General features: G+C 44.2%; 1 protein-coding gene across 2 annotated transcripts in view; it reads left to right on the top strand.

Annotated features, from left to right (window-relative positions):
• Nucleotides 1-2,802: 2,802 nt before the first annotated feature.
• Nucleotides 2,803-12,682, top strand: part of JAKMIP2 (janus kinase and microtubule interacting protein 2) — a gene marked incomplete at both ends in the record, with an annotated part of 55,286 nt that continues 45,406 nt past the window's right edge. For both annotated transcript variants that reach the window (XM_079702163.1, XM_079702164.1), the window contains one exon: nt 2,803-2,931. In XM_079702163.1, the coding sequence (XP_079558289.1) occupies nt 2,803-2,931 (129 nt within the window). The remainder of the gene's footprint in view (nt 2,932-12,682) is intronic.

Consider the following 12,682-nt stretch of genomic DNA (forward strand, 5'->3'; position numbering starts at 1 on the left):
AAGTGACTGGGAAGCTTTTCCCAAACTGCCCTTTCCTCTGTGTTGTGACAGCACCATAGGGGTTTGAGAGAAGTTGACCAAAGTGAGACATATTTTATAAGTAAAACAAACCAGACTTCCTCGTGGACCGAATAAGGGAAGTAAGGGATTTAAAAAAAAAAAAGGATGATTTCTAAGCTTAGATCTGGAATAACTGGGCATGTGCTGGTGCCATTTATTGATATGGGAAAACTTGGGGAGGAAAAGGTTTTTGAGGAACTAATAAAAAAAGACCTCTGTATTAGTTAGGTTAGGTTTGAGATACCAATTGGATGTCCAAGTGGATTTAGTAAGGAAGCAGTTGAATACATGAGTCTGGGGTTTGGGGAATGGTCAGGGCTATGGATATAGCACTGAGAGTCATAACCCTATAGGTGGGGCCAGTAGAGATAACCTGGACGAAGCCCTGGGGACCAGCAACATCTAGAGAGCAACTAGAGGAAGAGAAACCTGTTAACTGTATACATGTGAGTTTACTCACCCAGAGCCTGCTTGGAGTTAAGTACTATCTTACATATCTTTGTGCCTAGTGGTGTTTGTCATACAAATTTTCAATAAATGCTTGTTGAATTCATTTCAATTCTAAAAGCAAAGAATGGTAACCACTTAGAAGTCTCCCAGCCATACACTTTAATGATTTCTCAACATTTGCAAAACAAGCATGAAGGACAACTCCAGCATCTAGCCTAGGTTGGAATATGGTGGACAGGTCCGTGACGGCTGGAGACAGGCGGATTCAACTTCCTAACCTTTTCCTATCCCCTTTCCCAAGGGACACTCTCCAAAGGGCATGGCCCCAGTGCTCATGGGTAGATGGCAGGAAGCCCAGGATCCCAGCATGGTCCTCAAGGCTGAATACCAGGGGTCTTGGTAGAGCAGCAGCTGCTAGAACATATGGGTCATCAGCAGGAATTCCCCTTAGTTCTAGACTGAAGCACCTAGATGTACACAATACTCAATTTTCTGAAAGGTTGCATGGGAAACTCTCTAGTATTTTCTTTATCTAGTCATTTTTTTTTCATTGACTCTAACAGTTTAGTATTCATATTTTTCTTACCTCCTTGTTCCTATGACACATTTAAGAATTTGTAAATCAAGATACATCTCTCTTTTTTGTCTCCTCTTTCTACTGTTCTGACTAGGCCTTCATCATCCTTCACCTTGGCAAGTTTAATAGCCTTCTATCTGGTCTCCCTGCCTTCATTCTCTCCCCACTCTGCCACCAGAATAACCACGCCAAAGTATTGCTATATCAGGGCATCTACCTGCCAAGAGCTCCTACAGCTTCCTTGTTACTTACTGAAAAATAAATAAATAAATAAAAGATTCCAAAATTCTAAGGATGGCAAAACAGGTCTCTCAGAATCTATCATTTCCAGGCAACCTTTCCAGAATTAATGCCCATCAACCATATCATGGGTTGTAACTAATCAGACCCCCATTTCCCCCAAAATAGTTACTATGCTTTCTCTTTGCTGTATCTTGGCACCTGCTGTTTCCTTCGCCCAAGGTTCACCTGTTTCTCCACCTGTTACAATCTTACCCACTCCTCAAGTTCCAGGCGTCTTCAGGGAGCCCTCCTTACTCCTTACTTCTCTCTTGAGAAGGAAAAGTTCTTGTCTATATTTTTGAAACAACTAGTGTTTATTTTTTTAAGGCAGTTATCAGATAGATGATGGTGATGATGATGATGAAGGTAGATAGATAGATAGGGATGAAGGTTTGCTGTTGTTTTTGCCTTGGAAAGCTAACAATTTCAATTTCAACATACTGTACTTAGCACAACATATACAAGCCTATTGACTAAATGAATAAGTGAGTGACCCAATTAACTCAGCATAATTAATCCCCACTTCTCCCAGTTTATCCACTGTATAATTCTAGATCTTTATATATCAGATTTTCTTAAAATTGGGTCTCTCTGTAGGGTGACCATAGGTCATCATATAGGTGACTTCCTTTCACAAATACTAATTAAGTGCCTGGTATGTCCCAGGTCTTGTGATGGATCCTGAGAAGCAAGTTGTAAATACAAACAACACATTCCTGCTCTTACAAAGCTTACAGATTATGGAGGTGACCGCCCTTGAACATGTATTAACCTGGGGGTAAGGTGGGAGGCTTCGAGGAGGAACTGATATGCCAGCTGAGACCTGATGGAGTCATAAAGGTTAGTCAGACTAACCTGTCTGTGTGGCAGCATGTGAGGATGAGGATACAGGGAGGACCATGTGAGCAGGCTGGGCAGAGGATGGAGAAAAATGAAAAGTCCTTATTTGAAGAGAGGAAGAATCAGAAAAAGACATTCCTTATGGCCAGGGTATAAGTGAGTGATGTGGAGGAGGTGAGGCTAGGAGAATGGGCAGGTTCAGGCATAAAGGGCACTCTGAGATGTGAAAGGTATACTCATATATGTATTCATAGGTCTTTGAAGGGTTTTAAGCAGGGCGTTGACATGACCAGACTAGCCCTTTAGAAAGCCGGCCCTAAATTCATGCACCAAGTGGACAGGAGCCCTCGGGAGGAGGCTCATGCAGGCAGCTCAGGCTGAGTGCCTGACGGACATGTGGCCCAGGTCTTGGTCACAGTGGTAACTGCTGTCTCTGCCTCTCCCAGGGCTTCTAGGACAGCGGCTGAGGAGACCTTCCCGAGGGGCAGCACGCAGTAGCTGCTGAGCCATCGCACCCGGGAGAAGCAGCAGTAACATGGCAGCCCCTGCTTGAGAGGAATTAAACACCAACAGACTCCATTCAGAGAGGAACAATGTCCAAGAAAGGGCGAAATAAGGGCGAGAAGCCCGAGGCGCTCATTGTCGCCCTTCAAGCTGCCAACGAAGACCTCAGGACCAAGCTCACAGACATCCAGATAGAGCTGCATCAAGAGAAGTCCAAGGTGAGTGGGGCTCCCCGAGGCTGCAGCCTGGGAGGCACTGGCCCGGCTCTGCCTGCTGGCCTGCCTCAGTGGGCCTCTGTCTGCTGGTTGCCAGAGAGGACAACAACCCCTGGACAGAGGGAGATTCCCTGTATGTTGCAGGAAGGAGTTGAGCACAGGATACACAGAACATGAGAAAAACCTGCCCCTGGGGCTGAGCTCTGCCTCCCCAGGGGGCCAGATGTAAAAACTGAGACCACACCTGCCCCCACCAACACCTCTGGACACTTAATAGGCATACGGCCTTGGGTAGGTTCCACCCTTGCCCTCTGTAGTCATTACCCCTGGGGCATTTCTCAGATGTGTCCCTGGTGTCACTCCACTGCTCAGAACCCTGCAGAGGCTTCCTGCCTCTCAGTCACAGGACTTCCCTCACCACTGCAGGACTCTCCCTCCAGCTGTCTGCCAGACCCATCTCCCACTGCTGTCCCCCAGATCACTCTGCTTCAGCCTCTTTCCTGGACCACGAGACATACGCCCATCACATTTGGGCCTTTGCCCTTGTTCTTCCCCAGTCAGCGGCACGCTCCTTCCTCACCTCCTTCAGGTGTCAGCCCTAGTGCAAGCATCTGACCACAGTGTCCAAAACAGAGCACTTCCTGGGCCCACATGCTCCCTGAGGCCTGCCTCTTCTTGATCATCTCAGAGCCATTTCTATGTTCATGTATTCACTTGTTTAGTGCTTCTCTCTCTCCAGTCAAGTGTAATCTCTATGACAACAGAGCCTCATCTTACCTCTCTATTCCTAGAGCCTAAATAAATGTCCAGAACTGAAAAGCTCAACATATATTTGTTAAATGAGTAGATGAAGGACATGACCAAAAGGTGATTTCTTCCCTGTACCTTAGCTTCTTCATCAGTCACATACTGTTATCCTGTAGAGCTGGGATGAGGTTTAAGTTAGACAAGTACAAAAAGGAGTCATGAGGAGTACATGAGAAAATTCATGTCAGATGCTCAGAGAGCTGCCTGGCACATAGCAAACTCTGAAAAAAAAATGCATGGTAATATCCCTTCTAAAATGCTGTCTGCTTGAGTCAGTTGCTAACCAGACTTAAGAAAGTCTTTTTACTTCTCTGAATCTCATCCCTTAAATGAATATGCTAACACTTATCTTACTAGAGTGGTATGGATATCAAATAGGGTCACGGACAGGACAGCATTTTGAAAGATGTGACAGGCATAAGACATTTTTGCAAACTAGAGACAGCCATGTCAGCATAAAGTTGCCTTAAAGAGATAATGCGTTGTGTAGTAAGGAAACGTCCTTGATCAAGCTATAGATCACAAACCAACAGATATCCTTATTCTTTTTAATGTACCTCTTCTTCCTTGACGTTACTATTACATTTTAATTAGTTATTTTCACCCAAATCTATTTCTCCTGGTTTGAGCAATAATAAAGCTTGGATTGGCCAAAGCTCCTGGCCTCCTGTCTCAGCTAAGCCTTGACCTTGGATAACCAGACCCCAATGTAAAGTTTGTGAAGGATATTATAGTTTCCACGAAGCTAAAAGGAATGTGATGTCCCAAAACGAAAACAAACAAACAAACAAACAAAACCCAAAAACTTTTGTGTAAGAGTCAGAAAACCAGAATATTGTCTTTATCTCTCCTTGGGGACAAATTTCTGTGTTTCAGTATCTCGATCTGTAATTCAGTGACTGAATCTGTTTCTCCATATCTGTGTCCCTCAAGCATCACTGGGCATTAGAATAACCTGAGGGAACTTATTAAAAATTGAGATCCCTGGGCCCACAACCCAAGGATTCTGATAAAGTAAGTGGGTTAAGGTTCAGGACTGCAATTCCAGCAAACAGTTCAGACAGTCCCCATGGAGGTGGCTCTCTGCCTTCATGTTGACAAACACTCCACTCCATGATTCCTTCCAGGTTGACAACCTATAAACATTTCATTGGTTTTAACTTTCCCTGGGGCAACATAACATTTTTTTTTTTTTCTTGTGGTACGAGGGCCTCTCACTGTTGTGGCCTCTCCCATTGCGGAGCACAGGCTCTGAACGCGCAGGCTCAGCGGCCATGGCTCACGGGCCCAGCCGCTCCGCGGCATGTGGGATCCTCCCGGACCGGGGCACGAACCCATGTCCCCTGCATTGGTAGGCGGACTCTCAACCACTGCGCCACCAGGGAAGCCCAGCAGACTCCTTTAATTGTAGTAACAACAGAATGACAAACTACCTTGACGGGAAGAAACCTATCCGTCTAAAGAGCGGCAACTATAACCTGCCGCTGATTTACAGAGAGCAAACTCATGAGATTTTAAAGAGGCAGAAGCCCGACAGACCCCACCCTACCATTTTCCACACATTCAAGCCTTTTAAAAGGAGTAACTCTTGACCGCGGACAGAGCTGTTTATCCTGCCTGTTTATCCAGGGCCAAGCCCTGGTGTCTAAGCCAGCAGGTCAGGGGTAATCTCCCTTTCCTCTGACAAGAGACGAGAAGCCAGACTCTGGAATAAAAGCACTGCCCTATTGTCCCCTCTGCTGCCCCCTCCCCAGTCTCCCTCTCCGCGGCAGTTAATTACAATCCCAGCACAGGGGCCACAGCAAAGCCTCACTGCCTGTCAGCAGCATTCCCCAAAGAGCAAAGGGAATTTAGAGGGCAAACAAGTCATAAAGCAGTTTTATTAAAATAAATACGACTGTGTTTCCAAAGGCCCAAGCTTTAAGAGAATATGAACAATGCCAACATGTGAATTCACACTCTCAGTTTGGCTCCAAGGCTATGATGATAAAATGACAATTTAGCCACTGGGGAATGGACTAGTTAAAGAGCAGAAACCTTTGGAGCGATGGGGCATTACTCATTTTTCCAGAAAGACAAATCATCCCATTGACATTTGCAGAGCCCATTGTAGTAGAGCAGAGTCACAAATGCTAGACTTTTTTGAATGTTTACTATCTGTCACACACCATAAGAACTGCATTTCCTCCTGACATAATCCCAGCTTTTACCCTTAGGGCCTGAGTGACCCTGAGCAGGTTGAGATCCCTCTGCATCTTCCTTTCCTCATCTGTCGTATAGGATAATAGTCGTGTTTACTTCCTAAGTATGTGTGTGTTATTTTTTGAGGAGTTAGTGTCAAACACGTTGTGTTGGGCTTCCCTGGTGGCTCAGTGGTTGAGAGTCCGCCTGCCGATGCAGGGGACACGGGTTCGTGCCCCGGTCCGGGAGGATCCCACATGCCGTGAAGCGGCTGGGCCCGTGAGCCATGGCCGCTGAGCCTGCGCAGCCGGAGCCTGTGCTCCGCAACGGGAGAGGCCACAACAGTGAGAGGCCCGCGTACCGCAAAAAACAAAAACAAAAACATGTTGTGTTATAGTTCAGTCATCTCACTTCATCCTCACCACCATTCTCTGAGGCGGGCATTGTTGTGATCCACATTTTACAGGTGAGGAAACCGAGGCTCGGTGAGGTAAAGCAGTTCACCCAGAGTCACATGCTAGTCGGTGACAGAGCTGAGTCTTCAACTCCCCTTCTCTCTCCTCCCAAGCCAATGCTCTTTTTTTTAAATATGTTTTTTCCCCAGTTTTATTGAGATATAATTGACATAGCACATTGTATTTGTTTTAGGTATACAACATAATGATTTGATATATGTATACATTGTGAAATGATTACACCATAAATCTAGTCAGTATCCGTCACCTCACATAGTTACAAAGTTTTGTTTTCTTGTGATGAGAACCTCTAAGATATACTCTCCTTGCAGCCTTCAACTTTTGTTAACAGGATTGTTAACTATAGCCGTCATGCCGCACATTACCTCCTCAGAACCCACTTATTGTATAACTGGAAGTTTGTACCTCTTGACCCCCCTCGTCCATTTCCCCCATCTCCTACATTCTGCCTCTGGCCACAACTGCCAGTCCATTCCCTGTATCTATGAGCTCTAATTTTTGTTTTTAGATTCCACACAGTATCTGTCTTTTTCTGTCTGACTTATTTCACTTGGCATAATGTTGCAAATGACAGAATTTCCTTCCTTTTTACGGCTGAATAGTGTGCGTGTGTGTGTGTGTGATATATCACATTTTCTTTATGCATTTTACATCAGTGGACACTTAGGTTGTTTCCATGTCTTGCAAAGCCTATGCTTAAAATATGTGAAGGTCTGGAAAAGACTGAAAAGTTTAGCCAGAGGAAGAGAGAATGTAAGAACTTTTCTTTACACTACTGTGCAAAATTTCAAATGGAGAAACAAAGTGGGAGAGGGAGTGGGAACATACCCCTATCTTTCTCCCACAGATGCCTGCATTTCCACTGCAGGGAAATGAAACAAAAATACTAGATACAGTCAACTTCTGGTGAGTAGAAATTATCTAAAAGATTCTCCAATCGCTGATAGGAATAACCATGCAGATAGGTAGGTCATTTTGACTGGACTCCAGGCATAAGGGCCAAGAGGATATAACTGTGAAGAGCCTGTGGTGGATAGGAGAGAACACAAGGCGGGGTCTTTTTCTTTAGTTAATTAATTTATTTATTATTTTCTTATTTTTTTGGCTGCATTGGGTCATCGTTGCTCTGCTTTCTCTAGTTGCAGCGAGCGGGGGCTACTCTTTGTTGCGGTGCGCAGGGTTCTCATTGCAGTGGCTTCTCTTGTTGGGGAGCACGGGCTCTAGGCACATGGGCTTCAGTAGTTGTGGCTCACGGGCTCTAGAGCACAGGCTCAGTAGTTGTGGCACACGGGCTTACTTGCTCCGCAGCATGTGGGATCTTCCCAGACCAGGGCTCAAACCCGTGTCCCCTGCATTGGCAGGCAGATTCTTAACCACCTGCACCACCAGGGAAGCCCAGGGTGAGGTCTTTATGCTGGATGATCTTGTCATTTCTGGGCCTGCCTGCACTTGTGCATCTATAAAACGCGCAGATTGTAGACAACATAAAAGAGCTAAGGTCCTTGCAAAACGGTCGGGATTAGTTAGGAAAGGAAACTGCTTTAGCTCTTCGGGACCCTTCCCTGACCACCGAATTAGATGACACTGTTCCCCTAGTTCCATGTACTCTATCACATCGCCCTGTAATACTTTCATCACAGGGCTCTGTACTGTCTGAAGTTATGTTATTCGTTTATTTGCTTGTTTATTGCCTGCTGCCCCCACCCCAATGAAATATATGCTTCTATGGGTAAGGGACCATGTCTGCTTAAGGGATCCCCTAAGTAAGGTATCCCCAGAGCTTGCAGTGCTGGCGGGCATGTAGGAGACATGTCCTACTTGTTGAATGAATTTCCATGGTTCTTTTTAAAACATTCCCAACAACCCCAAGGGATATAAGTACATTATAGTATTTATTTAGGTGGGCAACCCCAAGGCTGGATGGAGAAAGTATTTCCACCCAGGTCTGTTTTTCTTAGAGCAACACTGAGCCATTAAGCCATGGTATTTCCCTGTGTGTCTGCTCCGTGGACACCATGATCCGCTGATCAGGGTGTGTAAGCACACCAGGGATTGCTGTGAGATGTGAAATCCACCCACCCAATTCCCCAGGGTTTGGTCTTCTCCCTCAGAGGCAGCCTGCAGCTAGGGTGAACCCCACAGGCACAGAGGGGATGAAACAGGAGGAGACGACAGGGCTCCAAGGGTAGGGGCAGGGGGGCAACAGGTCTGGGATGCAGGCTCTGGGAGGAGTCGGCTCCAGACAGCAGTTGCCACCTTGGACAGCCCTTCAGACTGCAAAGCAGTCCTCACAGAGAGCCTGGGACAAAGGCAGCATGTGATAGTATTCTGATTTCACTGAGAAAGAAAATGAGTTCTAACCATGTAACTCATTTGCTCCCAGTGACACAGCTAGTAGAGCAGCCAAAATGGGAATTCCCATCTTCTCCAAGGCGGTGATCAAGGTAATGCTGTCTTATTCCACCGCACTCTGTTGCCTCCAGGGCACTCTCAGAAAACCAGCCAACCTTGTCTATCCTCCAGCTAGTACTCTAGAGCTTCCAGGTTCAGGGACCACACTGGGCATCCAGTATTTCTTTTTTTTTTTTTGCGGTACGCGGGCCTCTCACTGTTGTGGCCTCTCCCGTCGCGGAGCACAGGCTCCGGATGCGCAGGCTCAGCGGCCATGGCTCACGGGCCCAGCCGCTCCGCGGCATATGGGATCCTCCCGGACCGGGGCACGAACCCGTATCCCCTGCATCGGCAGGCGGACTCTCAACCACTGTGCCACCAGGGAGGCCCCCATCCAGTATTTCTTGCTTTCTGCAAATTTAGTTTTATTTTCAGGAAGCCTAAGTAGCTAAAAGCAAGAAGTGAAAAGAGAGAAGCTTTTATTACTTCCCCAGGCTGTATAAAAAATCTCCCTTATGGGTCACGTTCCTGTGGCGGCAGCCTTTCCCTCTTCACATCTCCTGTTGGAGAGTTACTCAGTTCCCACGAAAATCCCTGCCAGCCTACCATGAGTTTAGATCTCCAGCAACATCCGATGCAGATAATCCAAGCTGAACCTTTTGCTAGCTTGTCTTGTCTTGATAACCTCTCAATCCTCCTTATCTTCGACAGGCTGTCCAATGTTTAATCCTAGATTTCGAAGGTCACATTAAAGCTCAAACACCACCCTCTTTATCTTGGCAGAACTTACAGTGGCATCTTTCAAAGGCCAGAACAGAAGGAGGACAGAAGAAGAAGATTTATTGTGAGGCCTGGGAGGGCTAGTCATGAATTTTCTTCCTTCTGTCATAGTGGAAGCTTTTCCCAGCCGGATTAAATTTTCCTAATGATCTGTATTTATTTTATTTTATTTTTTTGAAAACACCTCTGGGGTAAAAGGGATATGGGAAGTGTACCATTCAAAGCTCTGTTCAGTGCTCACCCCCTGGCCCTGTCCCACCCCACCCCCCAGTCCTTCTTCGTACACATAATCCAGGTGTCTTCCCAGTTAGGATTAGATGCCACCAGGGAACTCAAGACATCTTGAGGAAAATGTTATCTTTGAACATCTCTTTCTATTAGGAAAATAGTTGCTATGGTCTTGATAATGTAATAATAGTAACGTTCATCTTACTACCATAATATGGGTATTTAGATTTATGTTGTTGTTGGTATTAGTATATCATCACATGATATAATGTTAATATATGCTGTAATGTTCATGAAAATTAATATCTAGTATCTACCATGTATTAATAATTATTAACCTACCATGTGTTCCAGCCTTTCCAAAGGACTTTTGCTACATTATGGAAGTCAGTCCTCACAACAATCATATGAGAAGGATATCACCAATTCTAGTTTACACATGAGACTGAGGCTGAGTCAGGGGCCCCAGCTTGCCCAAGGTTTCAGAGCAAACTAGGAGATCTGGGATCTGACCTGAACTGGCTCCTGGCCCACACTGGACTCTGATCAGCCTTCTTTATGTTGTGCTTATGTAGAGCCTGTTCCCCATTTTTCTCATCAGAAATTCAGGTGCAACAAATACTACCTACATCAAAGAGCTGCCTAGGAGGTTAAATGTACTGATAGGTGTAAAGCCTTTAAAAAATTGCCTAACTCATACATAGTAAGTTAAACCCTCAATAAATGCTTACTATTTACGTGATCGAGCTGAAATTTTTCTCCATAAAACATTTCCACTAACAAAATTGATTCTCCAATCAACTAAATAATTTTTTCCATTTCAAAGTATTATCATCACATTTTTTCACTGTTACTCAGGGGTAGTTCTTCATCTTTTTGTATACTCATTCTCATGATTTACATTAAGATATTAAGATCTATTTCCTTAGTGGTGCAATCTAAGCTGCAAATAATTTTCAGAAAATGATTTTACTACAAAATTTCTATTGGTTCTTTTTTCCTCCCAGATGTCAGTCACATTCTTCGTATCTCCTTCACAGTAAAACTCTTCTCCCAAGCCTAAAAAAAATCATACCTAGAAATCCTGCCAAAAATGACAGTTTCCATGACAACCAAAATAAGCAGACATAAAAAATGCCATATGTAATTCAATACCTTTGAATTTTCTTTGAGTTCTGTGGATTCCTTTTATGTGATAGACAAAAAGGCCAGTGCTAGTTTTGTCTTCATGCTGGAATATATTTCCCATACACCTGTATTTTCACTTTTTTTTTCTTTTTCATTCATTTCCTCTCCAGTCTACATACAAAAGATTAGCGTTTATAAATAGATTTGAGAGAAATTACAGAATCACAAAGTGGTACAATCTAATGCACCTGCAGAGAATTTGACAAATAATTTTAGATCAAGAGTATCTCATCTTATATCCAATAATAATATCATTACCTTACATTTTATAGTACTTTACAGTTCTAGCTACTCTCCCATTCACTAATTTAATCCTAAAAATAATTCTTTTACAGGTATTTTTAAAATTGTAATCAAACATCCTCAGAATAAAGCAACCTTCTTAGAGACAGCAGATGATGAAATCAAAATACAAACCCAGAATTCATTACCCTTTATCCATTTTTACTACAACGTTTTATTGTTTTAGGAAAAGTTGCTAAAATTCCCATAGTAACTTGTTACCTATCAGCTCTTAATGGTCATGATACTGTTCCAAATGCCTAAGGAACATAAATACGTCCTGCTGAAATTGAAGATGATCCCGTTTCCTGTCACTCAAGCTAAAGTTAACTTCCCCAAGGTCCTAGGTGGAAGGTAAATTACAGAGTTTCTAAATCAATGAAAAATAAGGCCCCTCATGTCAAAAAGTGCATTATCTAAAAGAAGAATCAGCAAACATTTTCTTTGAAGGGCAAAACAGTAAATATTTTAGGCTTTGTGGGCCAGACAGTCTCTGTGAAACTACTCAACTTCATTGTAGTGTGAAAGCTGCCATAGGCAATATGGAAATGGATGGGCCTGGTTGTGTTCCAATAAAACTTTATTAACAAAGACTGGGGGGGTTGGGCAGGAAAGATTTGGCCTATGAGCTGTTGTTTGCCCACTCATGGTCTAGACGATACTTCTTCAGTTCATTGTAGAAAAATGGAAAGTTAGATTTAGGTTTTCATCACTGAAGAACTGAGAGAAGCATCAAACGGAGGACAGGCAAACATTATATGTTAGGGGGTGTTTTGTTTTATTGTTCTATGCAGGGAAGGGATGGATGAGGGCTGCTCTGGGTAACAGTGCAAGCCTATGTTCATTCTCTAAAACGTTGACAGGATATATTATTCCTGCCTCTGGTTACGAGGCTAGCCAGGGAAACATATTGGCTTACATTCTTTAATTCCACACATACTCTTTGTCTTCTTATCATGTGTTGTGCTGACAACCATTGGGTAGACAAAGATGAACAAGGCTCACTCTCAGCCTTCTAGGAGTTTCCAGTCTGAGGTGAGGTAGGAGAGGAGGTGGTGAGAACAAACAAGTATGTAAAAAAAAATACACCATAAAGAAAAATGTGGAAGAGACCAGTAAGGAGGTATTAGCAAACTGCACTGAGAAGACAAATGCAGGAGAAATAAGCTTGGTCCTGGGTGATCAGGGTGTCATGATCAGAGAGGATGACATTTAGTTGGGTCATGAGGAATGAAAGGATCCCAAAAAGAGCTGAGGGAAGGGCAGGTCAGGAAGAAGAATCTCAGGTAGGCACACAGGTACAGCAATGTAGGGCATGTGCAGAAAATAGGATAATCCCCCGTGCCTGGAGAGGTAGAGTGAGAAGTTGAAATGGGAGCTGGAAGTCCAACCAAGCCTTCTGAGAGCTGAAAGATGCAGCT

This window comes from Hyperoodon ampullatus (genome assembly GCF_949752795.1).
Source record: "Hyperoodon ampullatus genome assembly, chromosome: 4".
Taxonomy (NCBI): Eukaryota; Metazoa; Chordata; class Mammalia; order Artiodactyla; family Ziphiidae; genus Hyperoodon; species Hyperoodon ampullatus.